The sequence below is a fragment of the Erpetoichthys calabaricus genome, chromosome 13 (genome assembly GCF_900747795.2).
Source record: "Erpetoichthys calabaricus chromosome 13, fErpCal1.3, whole genome shotgun sequence".
NCBI classification, from domain to species: domain Eukaryota; kingdom Metazoa; phylum Chordata; class Cladistia; order Polypteriformes; family Polypteridae; genus Erpetoichthys; species Erpetoichthys calabaricus.
In genome coordinates, this window is record NC_041406.2 from 48,064,108 (window position 1) to 48,087,348 (window position 23,241).

At 37.0% G+C, this 23,241-nt stretch overlaps 1 protein-coding gene across 2 annotated transcripts in view; it reads left to right on the forward strand.

Moving 5' to 3' along the window:
• ankrd28b (ankyrin repeat domain 28b) overlaps nucleotides 1-23,241 on the forward strand; it is a 167,833-nt gene that overhangs the window by 51,058 nt on the left and 93,534 nt on the right. The window contains exon 1 of one of the 2 annotated variants that reach the window (XM_028818208.2): nucleotides 19,981-20,456. The exons of the other annotated variant lie outside the window; for it this stretch is intronic. Within the exon in view, the coding sequence (XP_028674041.1) occupies nucleotides 20,334-20,456 (123 nt within the window). The 5' untranslated portion in view covers nucleotides 19,981-20,333. Of the gene's footprint in view, nucleotides 1-19,980; nucleotides 20,457-23,241 lie in introns of those variants that run through there. 2 annotated transcript variants of the gene reach the window in all.

Sequence of the window (23,241 nt, forward strand, 5' to 3'; positions counted from 1 at the left end):
TTTTCTTCATTATTTGGCAGCCAAACAGAAATGAGATGTGAAGCTAGCCAACATTTAAATCAGGGCTCCAAATTCCAACCAGTTTCATTCTAACCAATTACTTAATGAGAATGAGCTGTTAATTAAACCTATTATTTAATTCCATGGCTTGTTCTTACTCTTAGTCGGCCACAGCAGATATTTCCAAAACCTGTTAATTTTCTGTTTTTTCTGTCAAAATGTTTTGATGCCCTGAGAAGAGACAAAATTACTGAGACCTTCACCTTTCTATCTTTTCAGATATTGCGTGATGGACACTAGTTAGTTGGTCGGGTGTCAGCTCTTTTTCTGTCTCATTATTGTTTGGCTGCTAATTAAGGAAAAAGGAAACTATTCAGAGGTCTGAGTCAAGTTAATTAAAATGAAGGCATAAGAAGTTAATTAGCAGCAAAAACTTATCATTAATTTAGAGGATGGTTAGAATGAAAACCTGCTGCCACTGTGGCCCACCAAGACCAGAGTTGGACACCCCTGCATTAGAGTATTTCCAGTTGAGTAGTGGTTAAGTAAGTTGTAAACTATTGTGAGAAAGTCAGAATTGAAAATATCAAAACATGTATTGCCTATAGTAATTTTTGTTTTTTATCGCATACTCCCTTGTCGCTAATGCTGTCTCCTTTTGTAAATTGCAGTGCATGATTAGTCACAAGATTGTTTCTATGTTTTCACAAAATTTCAGGTTGCATATTGTGTTGTGCATACAGATCAAATTCAGGGTCATTTTTACAGAAAGCAGAAATAAAGTTTGCTGGAAGGAGAACAGATGCACTGTGCGAGAGTAAATACAGTAAGCAAGTTTGGTTGAAGGATGCCTCCTTTGAAAATTCAAAGTGTTTTGATAAATTAATTTAATCTGGTCTTCTCTCTTTTTGTGCTGTTTTTTAAAATGTGTGGCAGTTTCCTGTCCCTTTTCAAAAATGTAATAGGTGGTTCATCAGAGGACTGAAATACTGTGTAATTCATCTTTAAGTTATTCCATATGTGGATGTAGCGAGATTGATTGTGGGAATGATAAGCAATAAAAATGTTTTGTGCAATTTTGGAGTGGAAATTGGTGGGTTTGGTATTGAATTTTTCACACACATGCAGTCTGTAATCTTCAGTATTTTGTCACTGACAATAAACTACAAGGTAGAAATATTCAGCATCAGTTGCTTAGAAAAGTGCTTTTTTACATTTGATATTTTAGATAAGTGGGAACTGAATCAGAGTATCACAATCGAGTCATTTTATTATAACTTACATAGCCAGATGTAGATGAAAATAGTCAAGGCCAAATGAGTCATTTATCCTTTTTTTTTTATAAATGTTTTATACATATATTGTCTGTAGAAAACACCCAGTTCTATCATTATGACTCAGATGTTTCTCTAAACACTAGTTACTTATTTTTGGCTTTTTGATCCCAAAAAAAAAAAAACAAACATAACCATTTTCAGTTTTATAGTGTCAGAAAAGTGGTGTTAGTATTTGGCTTAGCTTAATTTAAAGGAGACATTTGCACTACTAAAAGGATTTAACTACAGAGTTGAGCTTAAACTAATGTTTATCCCCTAAGCAAAAAAAGAAGGTACTGATTTTTAGGTACTTACTAAGTAATTTGTGAATATCTGATTTTTCAACAGTATTTGTGTAGTATTTTTTTCTTGTGATAGCTTATATAATCTAATGAATTATTATTATATAATCGGGGGAATTTTGCAAGTTTTCATTAGAAAAAAAAGCAGTGGTTTTAGAAAAATAAAGTTTTTCCCCACATAAACTGAAAAATACGGCTCAAACAGTTCTTAATTAATGAATTGTACATTGCTATTAGAAAACCACTGCACTGATATTGTTTTTGCTTTAAGGATATTCTGTTTCCCACAAAACTGATTAGGTATGTTTTTTTTCTCACCTGTAGCTTATTTTCTTTTTATAATCATTGTTTTTAATCAAAAATGTCATGAACAGTGAAATTCAGTATCTGTAAAAATTTACAGAAAAGCCAAGCAAAATGACACCTTTTATTGGCTAACTAAAAAGATTACAATATGCAAGCTTTCAAGGCATCTCAGGCAACTCATTACATCTTGCCTGAAGAAGGGGCCTCCTGAGTTACCTCGAAAGCTTGCATATTGTACTGTAATCTTTTTAGTTAGCCAATAAAAGTTGTCATTTTGCTTGGCTTTTCTCTACATTTGTAATGGCTAACATGGTACAACACCCTAGTACTAAAAATTTACAGTAATGGGTATAAAAAAAACAAGTGACCTCCATCTCTGATAGCACCCTATCTCCATTGTAAACAGAGGTCCTCGAATGATGTGGAATCTTTAAAGCCTATGCAGAACTTGGAGAGAGGCATGATAGATGCAGCTGTTCAAAGAGAAAAAGAATCAGAAGTAGAATAACCATAAAAGATCAGAGAGAGATTGGGGCCAACTATCTACAAACCAGTTCCACAGCAGACTGAAATTTCTGTACGTTGTTTCCTCCTCCCCTCAATCTTTCCTACTCTGACCTTTTAGACTCACTGTGATTCTAGGTGTTCTAAATCATCCTCTGAGCACCAATGAGTGATGGCTGTTCCAATTTTTCCCATATGCATGAATGCCTAACTCTTTCAGGGCGGATGTCAACTTTTGTCAACAGAAGGGGTTGAGGGTGGTAACAACTGTAAAACGGTGACCAAAAACGCTGTTATGTTTTAGTTCGACTCTCTTTGCTAGAAGGAAATTTAGCTTTGTTGGTTTGACTGAGATTCCCTGCACTCTCGTGAATAACGAAGAGCAAACAACAGCAAAAATGGCATCGACATCTGGGAAGAGATCAAAGCGAATGCCTACAGCAAAAAAACTGCGTGGACAACGTTTTGCGTATTTTCGCTGAATTGGACTCTGATTTGTCAGACTCTGATTTTGATGCAAGTAATCGAAAACGAATGTGAGGTACCATCATCAGCTGATCGGTTTCCGAGCGGATTGTGGTGCTGAAAACATTGATACAGCTGATGCGCCTATAGCAACGTTTGCCTGGGAGGACTGCCACTTACAATGACAAAAGGCACAAAACGGATTGCATTGTACCACGACCACTGTTACAGCCCCTGCACCACGAAAAAACACTCTGGCAGCCAGGCTGTGTCGCATTCCTGCCAGCCGTTGTTACGCCCGTCAGTGGCTTGAGCTGGAAGAGACTGTGAACTGGTGGCCACAACATGCAGCACCAGTCACTTTGTGTTGATTTATGTGTGAAACAATTGCTTTGTGTGCTTTTCAGAAAATTGTTTTTTTTAGTAAAAAAATATTCAGCCCTCAAAGAGTTAATAAGCCATTTTCTCCATTATGTATCATCTCTCCGGTGTACTCCCCCCACACTCACAAAATCTGTGCTGTAAAATTAAATGAAAAGGCACCCACCATATCTGGTAATCATGCCAAGGTTTTGCTTCACTACATTGATACTCTAAACAATGCCACAGTAATTGTTGCCATGATATCCTGCAAAAAAGAAGTGATGTTAGTGTCCAGGTATTTTTTTTTCCCAGAATGGCTAGTGAGAATGGAAGGAGTGAAAATAGCCTAATAGTGAATATGATATAATTTCACATTTGGTAAGTTAATTTTTTGTAGATAATGATTCTCAAAAGAATTTGAACAGACAAAGAATGTGATGGAAATTAGAGGAAGCAATTATGAAATAGCAAAGTGTGATCTACTGTATATATGGAGCCATATTTAGTAACAGAAGTAAGAAAATCAAGAGTGAAAAGAAAAGGGACTTATGTGAGAAATTTAAAAAGTAAGGTGAGGGACAATCTTGTCTGGCACATTTATCTATCTGAAAGAGTTGTGAAATAATTTAGTGGTTAAAGATTACTGGTACAATGGTTTAGTACAGTGCGTTTATCATGTTAAAATGACCCTTGTTAAACGCCTATGCTGCATGACTAGAATGAGAATGAAACTTGTCTGCTTGGGATTATAGCTTTGCCATCTGTAACAATACAGCAAGAAAACTGAGTGATGGAACAGTTAGATTTTTGACCTTTTTTTAACCCTCTAAACACCACCCTTTTTACCTACTGTGTGGCTGATTTCACAAGTTGGCTGAATGCATGTGCAATTAGCTACAGTACACGACAATGTGATAACTCAAAACAAACTTGAATGGAGCCCTATCCTCCCAAAGTCAGAAAACATACAAGACCCTGCGAAATAATAATAATGAAAAGATTTATAACAATTTTTAAAATAACACTGCTAATTTGTGGCCTTTTTCTGTACTTTGTTTGTGGTCTTCATCTTTTGTTGCTTGAGGTATGGTAGTGCAGTGGTTAGCACAGCTGTCTCACAGCTCTGGTCATATTTTTGGCCATAGTAGTTGGTCCAGTATAGTTAGCAGACACAACCCTAGCCCTCTGGGACACTTAAAAGACCACTGTACCATTATAATCCACTTGAAACCTGTTCAGATCCTCCTTCCCTATTGACTTTCACAGTTTGGCAAACTTTCTTAACATTTCCATGATTTTGCCAAAAACGTGGCGAAGAGAGTTGGCTCATCAGTAGTCATCAATTGGATGAAATGTTTCCTCCAACTGTGTTATTCTGGAGCAGGAAAGACATAAACCTCAAATGAGTGGTAAGAGATGAGAGCAACTGGAAATTTAAAAAACAACATTGCATACTTATGTTCTGAAAGAGTAGCCATTTCAAAAGATGCATTAGTAAGAGGGCATGTGAGTAAATGTGGGGTGAGAGGGAATAATGTCTGAAGTAAGAATGATGCGGAGTAGAAAGATGATAAAAAAAAAAAAAAAAAAAAGTTTAGAGTGATTCAGTGACCAGACAAAATTAAATTGGTTTAAATCAAAAAAATGCAGAGTAAGTAGGTCGAGTGAGAACTATACTGTGAGAGGGGAGCTAACATTTTACTTAGCAACAAATGTGTAAAACAGGTTTGCATACCTACCTAAAATAATACTGTGTCCTTTCACATTTAAGATCTGACTCTTTAATTATGGGTGGAAATTATATTTCTATGGGTTTGATGCAGAAAACACAACAGAGCACTGTTATTCTCCTACTGCTTTCCATCAACACATAACAGAAGCTATCAGAGTCATCTGAATCTATGCCTAATAATATAGTCTGCAACTTGCACTTTAGCAAAATTAACCACTGTTTTCTAGAATTAGATTTTGCTGAGGCTACTGGGTTGCAGTGCTTATTACAAAATCTGGGCAAATTCTTTTGTTAAATGGCCTGGATTAGTGTAGGAGCGCAAAATCAATTACAGGCTTATTTTTGCTCAATTCATTTTTGACATTCAGTCTAAAGCTCCAGATATTTCAAGAGATAACTGATTTATAGGCCATAAGCTCTATAGAATAGAGAATCCACAAGGAGAAATTGTAGAAAGAAAACAAAAAAACAAGTGTGCATCAGGCCACTTCTGTGATCTTTACCATCCAGAAACATAAAAATCCAAGATGGCTTACAGAGTTCCCTCTCTAACTCAACTTCAAACAGTCGTTTCACTTTCTTGTAAACAACCATGTATAAAGAGAGCATTTTACAGTTGGACACAAGCAAATATGGGGACCGCCTACTGTCCTCCTAAGCTCCTCAACACTTGGCTTTGCTCATCAGATCTGTCAGTCAAAGCAGTGATTGTGGTCCTGCCCATAAATCCACAGTACCAAAGAGGGGCAGAGGATTTTTATTTTAACAAATGTGTGAGAAAATATTAAGATGTTTAAAAATGATCTTCCCCAAAGAAAGATTGGAAGGGATTCTCATATTTCTCCCTCTACAGTGCATAGTATCATTGAATGATTCAAGGAACATGGAGAAATTTCAGTGCATAAAGGGCAGTGGCACAAGCCAAAGCTGTACACCTGTGATCTCCAATCCCTCAGACAGCACTGCATCAAGAACCATCACTCATCGATAGCTGATATAACCACACAGGCAAAGGATTACTTTGACAAACCTTTGTCAAGCACTACAATACAGAGTTACTTTCACAAATGCCACTTAAAACTTGAATGTGTAAAAAAGAAGCCTTATGTTAACCATTTCCAGAAGCGGTGTCGACTTCTCTGGGCACAGAGGCATCTAGGATGAACCATCGCACAGTGGAAATCTGTATTGTGGTCAGATGAATCCGTTTTCCAGATCAGAATTGGAAGAAATTTACTCCATATGCTCCAGATCAAAAACAAAAAGGACCATCCAGAATGTTATCTGCAACAAGTCCAAAAGCCAGGGTCTGTCATAGTATGGGGTTGTGTCAGTGCTCTCAACAAACATGTATTCTTCTGTGATGGCAGCATTAATGCAGAAAAGTACATTGAGATTTTAGGGCACCATTTACTGCCTTACATTATATAGGCATGACTGCGGAAGAATAGGGTACGGGTGCTGGACTGACCTGTCTACTGGCTTGTCTGCAGTCCAGACTTGCCCCCAGTAGAGAATGTGTGGAAAATTTTGAAACTAAAAATGTGACAAAGACGGCCCCATACTGTTGCACACCTTAAGGTGTGTTTTCAAGAAGAATGAGACAAAATAACACCTGAAATGCTTCATCGTTTGGTATTCCTTAGTGCCAAACCATCTTTTAAGTGTTGTTAGAAGGAATGGGGACATTACAGAGTGGTGAATGTTTTACTGTCCCAACATTTTTTGGACTGTGTTGCAGGCTGGAAATGCAGGAGTGGATTTATATTAACAAATGAAATGAAGCTGACCAGACAAGACATGATTTATCTTGGCTTGATACAAGGAGTGTAATGATTCCCCAAATCCTTTACTTTTTCAAAAAAGAAAAAAGAAAATCCAGGTTTTATTACATCACCAACAATTAGCAGCACTAAAGAGATTAACAAAGACCATTGTAGGTTAACTTCACATAAATTAACTATGTAAAAATAAATAAATAAATGAACATATACATAAATAACAGTTCTCTTAAGACCAGTCTAATTAAACAAAAATACAAACCCAGTCAGAAATAGTGGTTAGCACATTCAGTTAGTATCACATTTTTTTGGAAATGCTTCAATTAAGTTTTAAGTTTTTCTTCAAGAACACCATGTCTACATTCCCAGGTGAGAGGATTGCTCTCTGTGCTGTGACAGTGTCCCCTGAACTAGAGAAAACCCCCTCACTGGCAACAGATGTTGCTGAAAAGGGCATAGATTTAAAATGTGGGTCAAGTGCAGTGTAAGTAAGTGTTGACCAATCTGGGTATCTGTTGGTAAAGTCAGATGCAATAGCAGATTTGGCACCGTTTCACAATTGCTGAATCAGAATCACTTTGCGTCATGGATGCAAGAATTGTGTGTTTCAGTGGCATTATCATTGAAACTGTTGGCAGCTCTTCTGTGCTGAACAGAGTTGTCACTGAATCTCTACTTCTGAGATCCTTAACCGTGTCCTCAGATATTTTTTACATCTTCATCATTCATAGTAACGATGTCTTTAATGTTTCCTTTATTACTCCTTTCTGTAATTGCTGAGAAAACATCAGCCTGCTGTTCAAGGTAGCGCTCAAGCATGTCATCTCTTGTTTTTCCTTTAGTACTCCTACAACAGTAGTGTTATGTTGGGGGGGGGGGGTGTCTTGTGACCACTTTTCCCACTTTGTCTAAAAGCTGGGCTATCTGGTTAACTCCAATACCCTTCTGTTTTGCCAGGTTAAATGTACAGTATGTGCAAAGCATCGAATGTGTGGTTAAAATCCAGCAGCTTCAATTGCATTCACAAAGCTTTTAGAGTTATCTGTTATCATGGGAATGGTAGTGTTTGGTCTGTCAATTTTCCACTCAAATGCAGCTTTGTATGGTGTTTCTGGCGAGTAGCCACTTGTGTGACTTTCATAGAAAGAGCCCTGTCTGGAGAATGGGGTTTGCAATTACCAGTTGTCTGCAATGTAGTGCGCCATGATTGTGATAAAGCTCTCTGTTGCATTGGAGGTCTGACCCATCTGTAGTTAAAGCAATGACATTTGCATTGCTCAAATTCTCAAAGCACTTTGCATCTGGGTTCCAGGTCACTGAGCAAATGCTTAAGTATTCGCACAATTGTTTTTGTAACTCCCTTTTTACTTTCACATTGGCTGCCTCACTTGCAGTAGAGAAAAAAGTTGGGGGAGTGGCAATAACTGTTTTTTAAAAGAATACCATTCTCACCTTGCACTTATCCCTAGGGAAGTGCATGCTCTAGTATAGATTTCTGGACAAGCCCTGCTTGTGAAACGTCAGATTTTGAAGTTTGATTTGACATTTTTTTTTCTGTTTATTAATTTTTATTGTAATCATTCCATACAAATAGATCAATTTATAACCAAACAAAATTGAAGACAAATCAAACCCCACCCCTGAGAAGGAGAGCTAAGCCATAGGAGAATTGCTTAGGGCTTTTTAATAAAGCAACAATAAATAAAAGAAAGGGAGAAATAAATATATAGGTAAATAAGAGATGGAGAAGGGAATTAAATACGGTAATAGTTATTTCTCTTATTCTAAAATAATATTGATTAGATCCTGCCAGGTTTTGAAAAAATTTTGTACAGATCCTCTAACTGAGAATTTGATTTTTTCCAATTTCAAATAATATAAAACATCAGTTTCCCACTGACTTATCAGAGGAGAGTTAGGATTCTTCCAATTTAACAGAATAAGTCTGCGTGCCAAAAGTCTAGTGAATGCAATCACCGTTTGCTTTTCTTTCTGCACTTGAAGTTCGTCTGGAAGAACACCGAACACAGCTGTTAATGGGTTAGGAGGAATTGTGACACCAAGGCTGTCTGAAAGGCACTTAAAAATTTTGGTCCAAAATGATGTTAGTTTGGTGCAGGCCCAGAACATGTGACCCAGTGAGGCAGGAGCTTGGTTGCAGCGTTCGCAGGTTGGATCTTGCCCTGGAAACATTTTGGACAGTTTTAAGCGAGACAGATGGGCTCGATTATATAATTTTTAGTTGAATAATTCTATGCTTTGCGCATATGGAGCGCGAGTGAATTCTCTGCATTGCTACCTTCCACTTCTTTTCTGATATATTAAGAGATCTTCTTCCCAATGTCCTCTTGGATCTTTGAAAGGTAGGGACTGTAATAGGATTTTATATAATGCGGAAATGGTGTTTAATTTCTCGAAATTGAGCAGTATTTTTTCCAGCATTGTAGCGGGTGTGAGGTGGGGGAAATCGGGCAATTTCTGTTTAACAAAATTTCTAATTTGAAGATAGTGAAAGAAATGTGTATTTGGGAGGTTGAATTTTGAGCATAATTGCTCAAAAGATGTAAATATGTTGTCTATATAAAGATCTCTGAGCATTTTAATCCCAAAACTTTTCCAGGTATTAAAAACTGGATATGTTTGCGAGGGTTGAAAGAGGTGGCTCTCTTGCAGAGGTGCCACAGATAAAAGATTTTCCATCTTAAAATGCTTTCTAAGTTGGTTCCATATTCTGAGTGAGTAAAGCACAATTGGGTTATTAGTATATTTGCGATAACTTGCATTTATTGGAGAGCAGAGCAGGGAGTATAAAGAAGTACTACAGGATTTTACTTCTATTGCGGACCAAGCCAGTGTATGTTCATTTATTTGTGTCCGGGTTTTTATGGCTTGTATGTTTGCTGCCCAATAATAAAACTGAAAATTAGGTAAAGCCATGCCACCATCTGCCTGAGGTCTTTGTAGGGTCGCTCTTCAGATACGTGGGTGTTTTGAAGAGCGATTTATTGATATATATTGGAATGTTTTGAAATAAAAAAAGAAGTTTAGGAAGGACATTCATCTTAACAATGTTAATTCTTCCGGCTAGAGTGAGATGAAGGGTTGACCATCTATGCAAGTCTTGTTTAATTTTTTCTATACAGACGGCAAAATTTTGTTGATAAAGAGCTTTATGTTTACTTGTGATATTTATACCCCTAGGTATTTAAACTGATTTGCTGTGGTAAAAAGTAGGGTGTCCAATCTAATATTATGCTTGTGAATTCACTGGAAAGAGTATACTTTTATTCAGATTAATTTTAAGACCAGATATCTTTTGAAATTCTCTTAGTGCTGTTAAAACTGCAGGGACAGTGTTTTCTGGGTCTGATATATATAAAACCACTAGCAAAATACCTGCGCTTCGCAGCGGCGAAATACTGGCTGAATAAATTCGACATTGATGTGAGCATTGAAGAAGCGGGACAGCACAGGACTATAAGGGACCACCCATCTGTTGTTGATATCTACTCCTTTGATGTTAATTGTATGACCTCCATCAGCAGGTGCACGCCGGCGGTACTGAGGGTAACCATCTTCTCTGGTCTGAGTTTCTGAGATGAACGGACGCGGGTACTTCTTAGTGCATATTCTGTTGATCATGCAGGGTGAGTTGATATTATGAGGTCCACATGGGCCGTGAATCATGGTGGATTTTACTATTTTGTGTAGGGCAGGGTCAGTCTGTGGATCAGGAATTTCCGCACGGATGATTTGATCGATGAGAGCTGGTTTAATCCTATCTTTTAGCCACAATAGAATGTGTGCATGGGGAATACCTCGCTTTTGCCACTCTATGGTGCACATGTAGCAATTTGTACAGCCGAAAATGTTACTCTTCATGAGCAAGTCTATCATTTTGCGAATTTTGAGATGAAATACACGACTGATAAGGTCGTGGCGATCGTGAGGTTTTTGACGTGGAAGGAGAATTTCAGTGATGTCAGGCCATTTAGGATTGCAAGTAAATGTGATGAATAAGTCAGGGCGGCCATAATGACGTACGTATGTCATTGCGTCTTGTGTACACTCGTGCATATAGCGAGGTCCTCCAGTGAAGGAAGATGGTAATATCACAGCTTGACCAAGTTCTATTAAATCAGTGTCGTTTTTGTCAATAGCATCTTTTAAGTGAACGTAATTTTCAGCTTGTAGTTTTTTCTGATTTAGTCTGATATAATTTAGTCTTTCGAATTCAATTTTTGCATACATATCAACTAAAAACTGATTTAATAAAGTTCGGAAGAAAAGGATAGTATTATCATGATGTTGTCTGATCATAAGCCGGTATGAATAGAAGTTTGCTGCAGAGACGGTTTTGTTCATAGGTAACTTACTGGTAGCATGAACTTGAGGTATAGACACAGAATAGCCGTCTTCACCATAGCAGAACATGAGAGGATATTGAAGTGCATCATAGGATCTGTGGGTTTCCTTAATGCGTTGTAGTTTATTGTCTCTGGTTTTCAAGACAATATCTCTATTGTTGAACGTTTGCCCAACAATGACAACACCAACTTGATGAACTGTGGGTTTATTAAATCTGCCTTTGTGTGCATGTAATGGTTTTTTGTCTGCGTGAATGACAACTTTGAAGTCTTTGTCATCATCTGAAATACTGTCCATTGTGGAGTGGAAGTCCTGGATGTAAGTGTTACAGTCATGGAGCATTTTTTGTAATTGCTTGACCAGGGGTATGTTAAGTCCAGAAAAATTAGTGCAGCGGATTTGTGCTTCCTTTTCATCGTCCCCGACGAAATAAATTTGCAAAAATTTGTGTTCCTCACTCGGCATAGGTAAAAGACTGCCAATCAAGTGATACACTTGTCCCTGAACTTTAAATGAAGGCATAAAATTTCCCTCAACAATTTGTTCAGCACCAAATGACGTCATTTGAAATGCGCTGTTGTACTTTCGAATATTGTTCAAGAAATGCTCACTTTGAGGATGTTCGCCATTTAACAGGCCCTCAAGAAGGTCAGGAAGCTTACGTAAAGGAGTGAGAGAGACTTTACCACCGTCACAGCACAAACCAGGAGACTCACATTTCCACTTCTGAGCTTGACAATAGTCACAGTGAACATCCATGGATCCAATGTGTACTGTTTTGTCAGACTCATAATGTATGTTTGGGTCGTACGCAAATCCACAATTGGCTTTTTTGAGCCAAACCTGTTGTTTTCGTATGAGCCGCTTTTCATTATTGGGATCGTATCTAGAAACAGAAGCTCTATTAACTTGTGGATTTGCCTCCGTGTATTTAGCGCCGGCGTCTCTATGAACTTGTGGATTCGCTTGCGAGTATTTAGTGACAGTGTCCCTATTAAGTTGTGGATGTGCTTGCGAGTATTTAGCGACAGCTTCCCTATTAACTTGTGGATGTGCTTGCGAGTATTTAGCGACAGCGTCCCTATGAAGTTGTGGATGTGCTTGCGAGTATTTAGCCACAGCGTCCTTATTAACTTGTGAATGTGCTTGTGAGTATTTAGCGACAGCGTCTCTATTAACTTGTGGATGTGCTTGTGAGTATTTAGCGACAGCGTCCCTATTAACTTGTGGATGTGCTTGCGAGTATTTAGCCACAGCGTCCCTATTAACTTGTGGATGTGCTTGCGAGTATTTAGCCACAGCATCCCTATTAATTTGTGGATGTGCTTGCGAGTATTTAGCCACAGCGTCCCTATGAACTTGTGGATTTGCTTCTGAGTATTTAGCCACAGCATGTTTATTAACTTGTGGATTTTTCTGTGAGTATTCGGCGGCAACTGCACGAAGTTGCTTCCGTCTAGCTGCATCAGAAAATCTACCACGACGTCTGATACGCCTCCTTTTTACTGTTTTCTCACAGCTTGGATTGCTGCTGTCATAATCGGCTCGAGCTGGATTTGTGTTGAACTGACATTCGGTATGTGTCAATCGATATAAGCATACAGCCGCAGCCGCACTTATGAATATGCTAAGCACAGTCCTTCACCCGTGAATATTTACCTTATATGGGCAGACACTCAATCACGTGGGAGGCGTGATGATGCAAGACGCAACCGCCTCACATGGCGACCGAGCTGCCCGCTATGGCCGTATACAGTATACGAAAGTAGGTTCCAGTTATGACCGTTACGCGTAGAATTTCGAAATGAAACCTGCCTAACTTTTGTAAGTAAGCTGTAAGGAATGACCCTGCCAAATTTCAGCCTTCCACCTACACGGGAAGTTGGACAATTAGTGATGAGTGAGTGAGTCAGTGAGGGCTTTGCCTTTTATTAGTATAGATATCATCTGCATATAGAGAAATTTTCTGTTCCAGTCCTGCTCTGACAATCCCATTTATCTAATTAGAATTTCGGCAGTGAACCACCAGTGGTTCAATGGCGATTGCAAACAGCAGTGGCAACAAGGGACATCCTTGTCTGGTACCACGTTCTAGCTTAAAGTAGTCTGAGCAAATGTTATTAATACAAACGGAGTCTTCTGGATTGGTATACAGTAGTTTGATCCATGCACAAATATTCGGGCCAAACCCAAATTTCTCCAATGCAGTGAAAAGGTAGTTCCATTCAATCATATCAAATGCTTTTTCTGCGTCTAATGATAGTAATATTTCTGGGGTGTTTGATTTTGCTGGTGAATATATAACATTAGGCGGCACGGTGGGTCAGTGGGTATCGCTGCTGCCTCGCAGTTGGGAGATCTGGGGACCTGGGTTCGCTTCCCGGGTCCTCCCTGCGTGGAGTTTGCATGTTCTCCCCGTGTCTGCGTGGGTTTTCTCCGGGCGCTCCGGTTTCCTCCCACAGTCCAAAGACATGCAGGTTAGGTGGATTGGTGATTCTAAATTGGCCCTAGTGTGTGCTTGGTGTGTGGGTGTGTTTGTGTGTGTGTCCTGCGGTGGGTTGGCGCCCTGCCTGGGATTGGTTCCTGCCTTGTGCCCTGTGTTGGCTGGGATTGGCTCCAGCAGACCCCCGTGACCCTGTGTTCGGATTCAGCGGGTTGGAAAATGGATGGATGGATATATAACATTAAACAAGCGTCGGAGATTGGAAGGTAGATGTCGGCCTTTAATAGATCCAGTTTGATCCTGTGATATTACCGAGGGCAGCACTTTCTCCATCCTTCTAGCTAGAATTTTTGAGTAGCTTAACATCATTATTCAGGAGTGAAATTGGTCTATATGATGCACATTGTAACAAGTCCTTATTTTGTTTAGGAAAGACGGTGATTAATGCTTGACGAAATGTTTGAGGTAGTATTTGGTTGTCTCTAGCTTCTGTAAATGTTGCTAATAAGAGGGGAGCTAGCTGAGTGGAGAATTTCTTATAAAATTCTACGGGTTAACCATCAGGGCCTGCTGATTTCCCGCATTGAAGTGACTTTACAGCATCTACTAATTCTGTTAGCGTTAGAGGTTTATCCAGTTCCTCAGCACTTAAAGCATCTATTTGTGGTGTCTGTAATGTATCCAGAAATGCATTAGATTGTATGTTGTCTTCTTTGAGCTCAGTAGAATATAAGGATTTATAATAATCTCTAAATACGTGCATTATATTTTTATGGTCAATAATTTCTTCTCCATTCGTGTTGGTGATTACTGGTATTGCGTTGCAAACTTCTTGTTTGTGAATTTGTTGAGCTAAAATCTTATTAGCTTTTTCTCCGTGTTCATAGTAATGATGTCTAGACTTATAAATAAGTTGTTCAGTTTCTTTAGTTGTTAAGATGTTAAGTTCTGTATGCAGGGCCTGCCTTTTCCTGTGGAGAGCTTCACTTGGACGCTTGATTTGACATTTTTGACAGTGGGGAGTGAATTGATACAACACCTGTCTTGTTCACTATACCGTTGCGGAGGAAAGATCTCCCCATGCATACGTTGCATATTTTCATGGGTTTCCTTTTAAAAAAAAAAAAAAAAAAAAAAATCAAGTTTTGTGTTGAAGTTATGCACCAAAAGCAAACGTGCAAGCGCTGGTCCGTCTTTCAGAACTGTGACACAATACCATGGGCTTTTGAATTAAGGTTTTGGTCTCGATTTCAGAACCATTACACCTTTAGTTCATACTGTCTGCAATAAAAAAAAAGTTAAAATAAATTTAATAATCACTGCTTTTTTCTTTTTTATTACATTTTCTGTACTGTCTCAACTTTTTCTGATTTGGGGTTATATTTCCAGTCAAAGTAAATCAACAAAACAGTAGATAATAATTAAATTCAAAGCATTACCAGTCTCCCAGAAAGACTCTCAGGGAAGAGATGCCTTGTATGCCTTGTAAGAGTGAAAGAAACAGCTATTGAAAAGGGAATGTGCCAGAAGCTTGGAAGTTCTTTCATAATAACTTTCATAGCTTGCTTAGGTCATCACTTTTCACAAGTTGTGAGGCATGTGGCATTGTGAGTCAAACCCGATACAGGAGAAATGTTTGCAGTCCTACTTCACAAACTTTCCATCACAACAGATTTAACTTTCCTACCCTTTGAGTTGTTTTATGGTCCAGAGCAGATTTGTACCTCTTGGTCCTTCCCTTTGATCTCAAACATGTATTAACACAGATCCTTGCCTCATAATGCTTGTGTACAGCTTTAAGTGGAAGCCTGTTAGCTGGAGAGCTTATGGTTCCTTTGTCATTTGCACCTTATTATTAATTGATTTGCTGGGTAAAAAAAAAAAAGGGTAACAATCAAAACCTTAATACAGCTGTTTAAATCTAAAATAGGCAATCAAGTTCTCTGAATTGCAGCAAACGACTAAACTAAAACTGCTTAAAGAATTTTGCTTTAGTAGTAAATAAATGACTTTTAAATAAAAATTTGGTTAAACCAAAAACCTGCAGCTACTGGGGGTACCAGAGTTGACTACTGTGGTATATCAGAATTAGCTAGTCATCTACTAACTGCTTTTTATTTTCATAGTGAGAAAGAATCCATGTGATCTGTTAGTGTTCGAGTATGTCTGTACCTATGCAGAGACTTCTTCAACCTCTTGATCCAAATAGCATCTTCAAACTCCATATAATAAGTGGGGGATTTGTGTTTATTTATAATGCAGTTTAGAGAATATGTCCATGGAGGACTACATCAGTGCATATATGTTCATTGCCTAAGGTCACATGGTTTCCACCTTTACACTTTTTTATATATTCCTAATTTCTTGATATATAAATTGACTAATCTGGGTGTAGAAATTACTAATCAGTCAAACAAGATTACATCATACAATATCAGAAATGTTTCTCAGGTTCTCTTCTGCTTACAAATAAATGATAGGTTGATTCCATGAGACTCTTTAGTTTAAATATGTGTAATTATTCTTTCGTGGTGTCTCTATCAGAAAAGTAAAACATTTTAGCATGAATGTGAAACCTGCATTTAGTGCTTTGTTCAGAAGATTATTAGTAGATTTTTTTGGCTGTTTGATTGCATCAATATCTGTTGTGTTTTTTTTTTTCTTTGCATGGATCTCATTTTTAAAAGGGCAACATGGTCCCACTGTCAAGTAGGCACCATGTGTTTTATTCTGTTAGCTTAGCTATCTGCCATGACCCTCTAGTTTATGAAGCATAGCCCTTCCAGTAGTATCCCCTTTGACAAACACCTGTCGTCTTGTGAAATAATTTCTGTGACATTAGATTTCTACCAATCTGACTGGCAGGGAGTCTGATGAAGTCCCCTAAAGACGGTAATTTAGTTTTAAAAACTCGGACCTTAAACAGAACACTGTTTATTGAAGATTGTAAAGAAATTGAGCAGCATCAAAAGCATTTGAATGATCTGATGTTCTTCAAGACATTTATTTTATTCAGAGCATTCAAAAGTGGTCTAATTTTACTGAATAAGAAATTCTTCACTGAAATTTTGTTAGCTGAATTTTATCTCAAAAATCCACAACTTAATGTTTCCCCCAACATGGCATTTGTATTTTTATTAGGGGGGAAAAAAAAAAAAATATGGTATTTACATAAATATTGCCAGAGTCTCTTTTTACCTTCTTGTCTTTGCGCTACCCCGTGTTCCTTTGGCTTTGCATTTGAGGTAATTTTGTACTCAAACTAACGTTTGTCCAATTTTAGCCGACTGAAACATATTTTCTTGGAAGTGTTTGCTTGTATTTTCCACCATCTGTTTTTCCTTCTAATTTAGCAAGATACTTCTTACCAGTCAATGAAAAACATCCCCACATTTGCCGCTCAGATAATTGTTTTTTTGTTTATGCATTTGTAGTAGTAGGAGTAATAGTACTGTCACATGTTCAGAGTACAGCGAAATTACTTCTTTCATGTACAACCAGCTGTCATTCCTTTTCAAAGTAAGCAGATGCGCTGTATGTAGATGTAAATGGTTTTGGAAGATGGAATGGGGGTCTCCTTTCAAAGCCCGTATGATATGTATATTATACTATAGTAGCTTAAATGTATGCTGTTGGTCTGAGTTTGTCTTGGGTCTGAGAACACAACTTCTGCTCTCACGTTAAAAAAAAAATTAAAAACTTTTTTTTTTTCTCTAAAAAACAAAAATTTAACTGCAACTGCAATACGTGTTTTGAGAGAGCGCTTAAGTGTAAGAGACTAAATGTTTCCGTAAAGGGAGACACCTTCTGTCAAACAATAAAACTTTGTAATGCTATGGGATATGCAATCTTAACATGTTGCAATGATTGTTGACAGATTGAGGCACAAAAATTTAAAGTTTGCTTCTCACTACTCTTCAGTCTTTGAAGCACCTTTATTACATACACAGAATAATAGCTGTTCATTTTTAAATATGTAATTTAATAATGCCAAAAACCCTTAGGGTCTAATAGGTTACTGAATAATTCTCAGTTTGAGACAGGGGAACTTATTTGTATATCTTCACTTTTTGATCCATGTTTCAAGAGTGTACATTCAGTAAATCAAGGCCATTATTGTGAATTAGTTGATATCCTTTCTAAAACTGCAAAATAACATTAGTAACACAAAAAATCTAAGTTGTATTCTTAAGTAGTTCTTGTAGAAATAGGGGCCAGTGCTCCCACAAAAATGTTAACCACCCATGGCTATAATGAAGAAAATGGGGTAAAGTGTCAAGACTAAACTTATTAAAACTAAGGCTTGACTTGCAGTCACAGAAGTTGACAATGTGTGGTAGATGAAGTAATCCTTTTGCACGAGGACACCTATTTGTAGGTTAACCAGCATGCTTGTCAATGATAACCCTTATGAGTGACAATTTATTACTGATCACAAGTATCGTGACTGATCTGTAATTGAAGTCACACAGAATGTTTCTCAGTTTTAAGACAGACCTGTTCAACAGTGCTTTTCAGTGGGTGACTTTGAAATTTTACAATGCTGTTTTCGAGAAAGCTCAATGAAATATGAGTAATTATGGCAAATTTCATTAAAGTAGATCCACTGTAAGCCAAGATTTTTCATGTACACATGCAGATACAAATCAGAAACCGTATAATCGGACTGCTGACCTTAGACTACTGTCTGAAGTGAAAAATGTCATATGCATCATTTTGAATTCCACATATAACTTGTGGGCAGCACTGTGACAAAGCAGGTAGTGCTGCCATTTCACAGATCCAGCATTCTGGGTTTGAAGCCTGTACCCAAACAGTATGTGAAATCAGTATGTTCTCCCCGTGACTGCATTGTTTTCTTCTCCCACATTTCCAATGAGTTTATTTTAAGTTAATTGGTGATTACAAATTGGCACCAGTTTGAGTGTTTCCTTAGGTGTGTGCATGAGGGGTCCTACAAAGGACTGGCTCCTGTTGTCAATTCTCATGTGACACTGAATTGAGTTGAGCAGTGAAATGTTACGTTAAATACATTTGAATTTGATTTGTGTGTTTATAAAAATTTGATTTGTTATGAAAATCGAAAGACCAGTTAAGGGTTAATTTTGTGTCTGTAGTTTGATTGTTCCAACTTGCACATGAAATCACTTAAAATTGACTGAGTTAGTTGTACAGTGTGGTATTTGTCAGCAGAAAGAGTAAGGCCCTGCCTTCTTTGCGGCTACCAGTGGAAAAAAAAATACAGGTTTTCCTTTTTTCCCTTCTTCCTCTTCAATTTAAGCATTTTGGAGCTGAGAAAATTAGTCATAGTGCTGGCACTGAATAAAATGACCATGGAAACCCACCCAACATTACTTTGCACTTAGTAAGTTCCTGAATGAAATTGTAACATGTGCACTGTAATGTGATTAGTCTTCACTGCTTCAACTGCTTTCCTGATCAGTACTACTACTTTGAAATTAATGCTGCATGATTCCAGAAGTTAAATGTTCAAATAGAAAGGATTTTCCAATTTGTGTTAAATTTCTTGGTACAGTATACTAATTGCTAGAAGAAAGAATACTTTATACTATATACATCAAGAGTAGGATGGGAAGCAAGCTGTAATAAAAACCAGATGGTTAAGGTTTTCAGCTAAATTCACAGAAAGCAGTGTTGGTTGCTCACAACTTTATGGCTTTTGGTTGAGAGATACCATGCTGTAAAAGTTCATAACTGCTAGTCTCTTACCAGAACAGGATTGCAAATGTGCCTGCATTTTCATAATAGGTGCTGCTTCTCCTCCCCCACCAAATTCCAGCTATCAGGACAGTTGCAGTAGCTGGTGCTGCATTTTAAGAGCAGAGGGTGCTTCTTCGGCAGAAACTCGTCACGCAGACTCAAAATATTTTCCATTCTGCGGTTGCAGGATTCCCATCGGAGGACGCAGACATAATCATTTTGCAGGGTAGAAATGAGCTGTTTCTCAGTGCTGCAACTTAAATGTTACAGAGTAGAGCTTGATTTTTTTTTTTTTTCTTTCTCATGCTGAGCTTAAGGAATTAGCCTTGCTTTGTAGTCAAAACCGTTTCATTCTGTATTGAATGTGGTAAAATAAATGGTGCAGGTTTGTTTTTTTATTTCTCTCTTTTTTTTTTAAATAGATCATGCAATTGAAAGGTAAAAGTACAGTAGCTTTGATAAGAATGACCTTGTCCAACTGGTGCTGCCTAATTGTTGAGAAAGACTGCAATTGAAACTACGCTGCTGCATCTCCTGTTTCTGCACATTCTAGATCACGTGGATTACTGCTTACTAAGCTCTTTTTTTTTTTTTTTTCCCCTCCTCTATGCTACCATGTTACTAGAAACAATGACGGATCTGTCCAGATGAGCAGCCCTCCCCACTTGTAAAACCCCATGCTGTTAGATGGGCAGAGTTGTGCTATTTGGCTACTGAGAAGTGAGGATTCTCTGATCTGTGTAAGGGGATCAGATGAACAACATAGTGTTAACAACTAAAGCTGTCAGAGGAAACAGGAAGCATATTGTTGCCTTAGCAAACGGTGGATGCAAATAATTAAAGTTGTTTGTTTTAGCAACCATCTGGATTTGTGTGGAATTCGAGTCTTGGTTCTTTTTGGAATTACTTGAAACAGCCATGTGGATTTTTACTGCCTTACATTTTAAAGTGGTAACTACCTCAGGATAACTACTGAAGAAGCAGCATGTTGGAATATTTTTAATATTTGTTGTTTGTTTAAAATCTGATCGGATGAGTCGTGTATGCATTGTTGTGTTAGAGGAGGAGGAAGAGGATCCATCAGTTTTAGTTTCAAAAGTTAATCGGGATAAATTTCCTACTGCTGCAGGATATTCATATTCTGACAATAGAGAGGTATGTTGCTAATTTCTTGAATTGTTAGATTTAACTGATCATTAAGTTGTTTTTTTTATTTAAAAAATATAAATTTTAAGAAGATTAATTTCTATTTAATGTTCTTTTTTGAAATTATTTCATTTTTGTTAGATCTAGAGCTTATTTAAATATATTTACCTAGATTGTAGTTTTAAGCTTAGACCTGTTTAATTTAATGGGTGTACTCCATAGAATTCCCTTACTACATTTAATCTAAGTAATTTATTTCCATTTAAAGCGAGTTATTTTTGTTCAGATTTTATATCGATGTGTGATGTGAATGGAAATCTCAAATCATCTTTTCATTTGCATTATCTATTAGATGTGTTATTAAAAATTTCATTTGATAAAAGGTAACATTTGTAATAATTTGGCTTGATATGATTTGGATGAGCAAAAGACTGAAACACAAACTTTCAGTTTTTTTATAGCAATGTTTCATAGGCTGTTTTCACCAATGAAACAAACAGTATAGTATGCAAATAGTATCAGAAAACTTAAAAATGTAATAAAGAAATTGGGTTAAGTGAAAAGATAAAACTTACAAGCTTTTTTGTCTTTGTAAATCAGACAATTAATAGTTACTTTCTTGAGCAAAAAAGTCTGAGAAAGGTAATATGAACCCAGCAATTGGAAGTAATAAAAATAGTAGAGGCAGTGGGAGTGTGTTTAGACCTGCCTTGAAAGAGGTCCAGATGCAACCTATTTTATCCTAGGAATGTTTTCATGGACATGAAGATTAGCAACTAACTTTTTCACAATGTTATCCTAAATGAATTTGCAATTAAAAAGTGTAGACAGTGGTTTAACTTTGATAGCATAGTGGTGTGGATGAAAGTTGTATAGCAGAAGTTCAGTTTCAGTTAAAAGCCCTCAGTAAGTTACAGTAGAAGCCATCCTTTGTCTTATCACATTTTCCCACCCATTAATTAAATGCATATAAATTTGACACATATATGTAAAAAAATGTAGCTTTGACTGGTCAAATTTCTGCCCTGTTTACTGTAACTACTATGTTGTGGTTAACTTAAAGATATGAAAAATGAGGCCTATAACAACATACAGTCAAAAAGAAGAAACATCAAGTTTAGATAATTATCACTATATAAATTTTTCTTTTTTGAAACTTTTTGCAGATGTGTCATAAAGCATGACTCAATAAAACATTTCAATTAAAACTGAAGATATTGTATAATTGAACATTAGTATGGTTAGACATGAAGATAGTGGAGGCACTGTCGTTTGATTTAACCATACATTATGTTCACATTTTGTTTCATTAGCAGAACAATTTAAAAACATTTTAGGCAGCAATCTTACCCAGAAAGTATTATTTACATATACATGTGCTCAATACTCCACAACCCAACCTTTTTTGAATGAATTCATATTTCTAAATTCCCAGTAATGGTTTCACAAATTTAGTGTCGGAGCAAAAAAAAAAAAAAGTCGTTAAGCCAGCGGAGTAGGGAACTACTAGCAAAAATACATGTAAGGCTTTAGAAATGGAGGATGTTTCCAAGTTGTGGTAGCCAGTATATGTGGAAAAGGGCTACATATTGGTGCTGCAAGGTAATAGAGATTTTGTTTTTTTTTACCTTTGCTATAGCAAAAACAATAATTAGGACATACTGTAATTCCCATATAATTCATTTCCTTTTTGTTTGAATCCGAATATATGTTGTTAGACTTTAATCAAGGTAACATAACACACTGTTGTTAAGAAACCAAAAATTATATTGAATTTATAGACACATTTAAAAAACAAATACTAGATTTTATTGCTAGAATAACTTTTATGTTTAAACACAATACGCTGGAAGGAAGATGAGACCAAACAATTATGTAATATAGAATCTGAAATTCTAAGCTTGCATTGAGGTTTTGTAGCTTTCCAAAAGTATCAAGAGCTTTAGTTTCTCATTGGCTTTATAAGCTATTTTTTCCTTAGATCCAGGATAAAACTCCGGTTTTGCAGCTTTCATTTGACGTCACAGATTATTTTTTTTTTCTGCATCATACAGCTCTAAATGAGCGAGTACAACATCTCTATGCTATCAAAACAAGTTATTTTTTGTTCCTGGATTTTTGTAAAGTTTATAAAAACTAAAACTGTCCCATACAAGTATTCCTAATGCTTTGTACAGTAACAAACACATGAAAGCAAGAGAATAATACTTCATCATGGTGTTTATTTTTGATCAGATCTTTATTGAAAGACACAAGCGTCTTTGAGAGTCCAAAAACATCTTACATATTAAACAATCCAGTATTTTCCTCTCATCACCAATGGACACAAACCCTAAATCAGCTCTGCTGAGTTCAGTGTTCTGAATAGCAACAAAAGTAAACAAGTGAAGAACAGCACTGTGCTGACTCTCTCAAGAAAGTAAAAACTAAGGGACAACAGCAAAGATCATGGGGCACATTTGCTCTAATAGACTAAATGATCAATGTAAGGACCAAATGCCTAATTGATCCTTGCCAATTCCAAAAGAATCAAATTGAAAAGGAAATATTTTCAGACAGAGGGTAGCATTAGACGAATTCCAGCAAAAGACAAGGACAACCTTTGCAGTGTCTCAAAAGAAAAGAAGAAAAACCTCCCCTTTATAGTAGAAAGATGAAGCAAAGAGAGATGTAGTAGAAAAAAAAATGTGAGGAAGAAGAAGGGGTGTTAGTAGAGAGAAAGGATATGAAAAAATAAGACCTGCCAGATCAAACAATCCCCACACATGTCATTTATGTGGGATAGAATATAAAT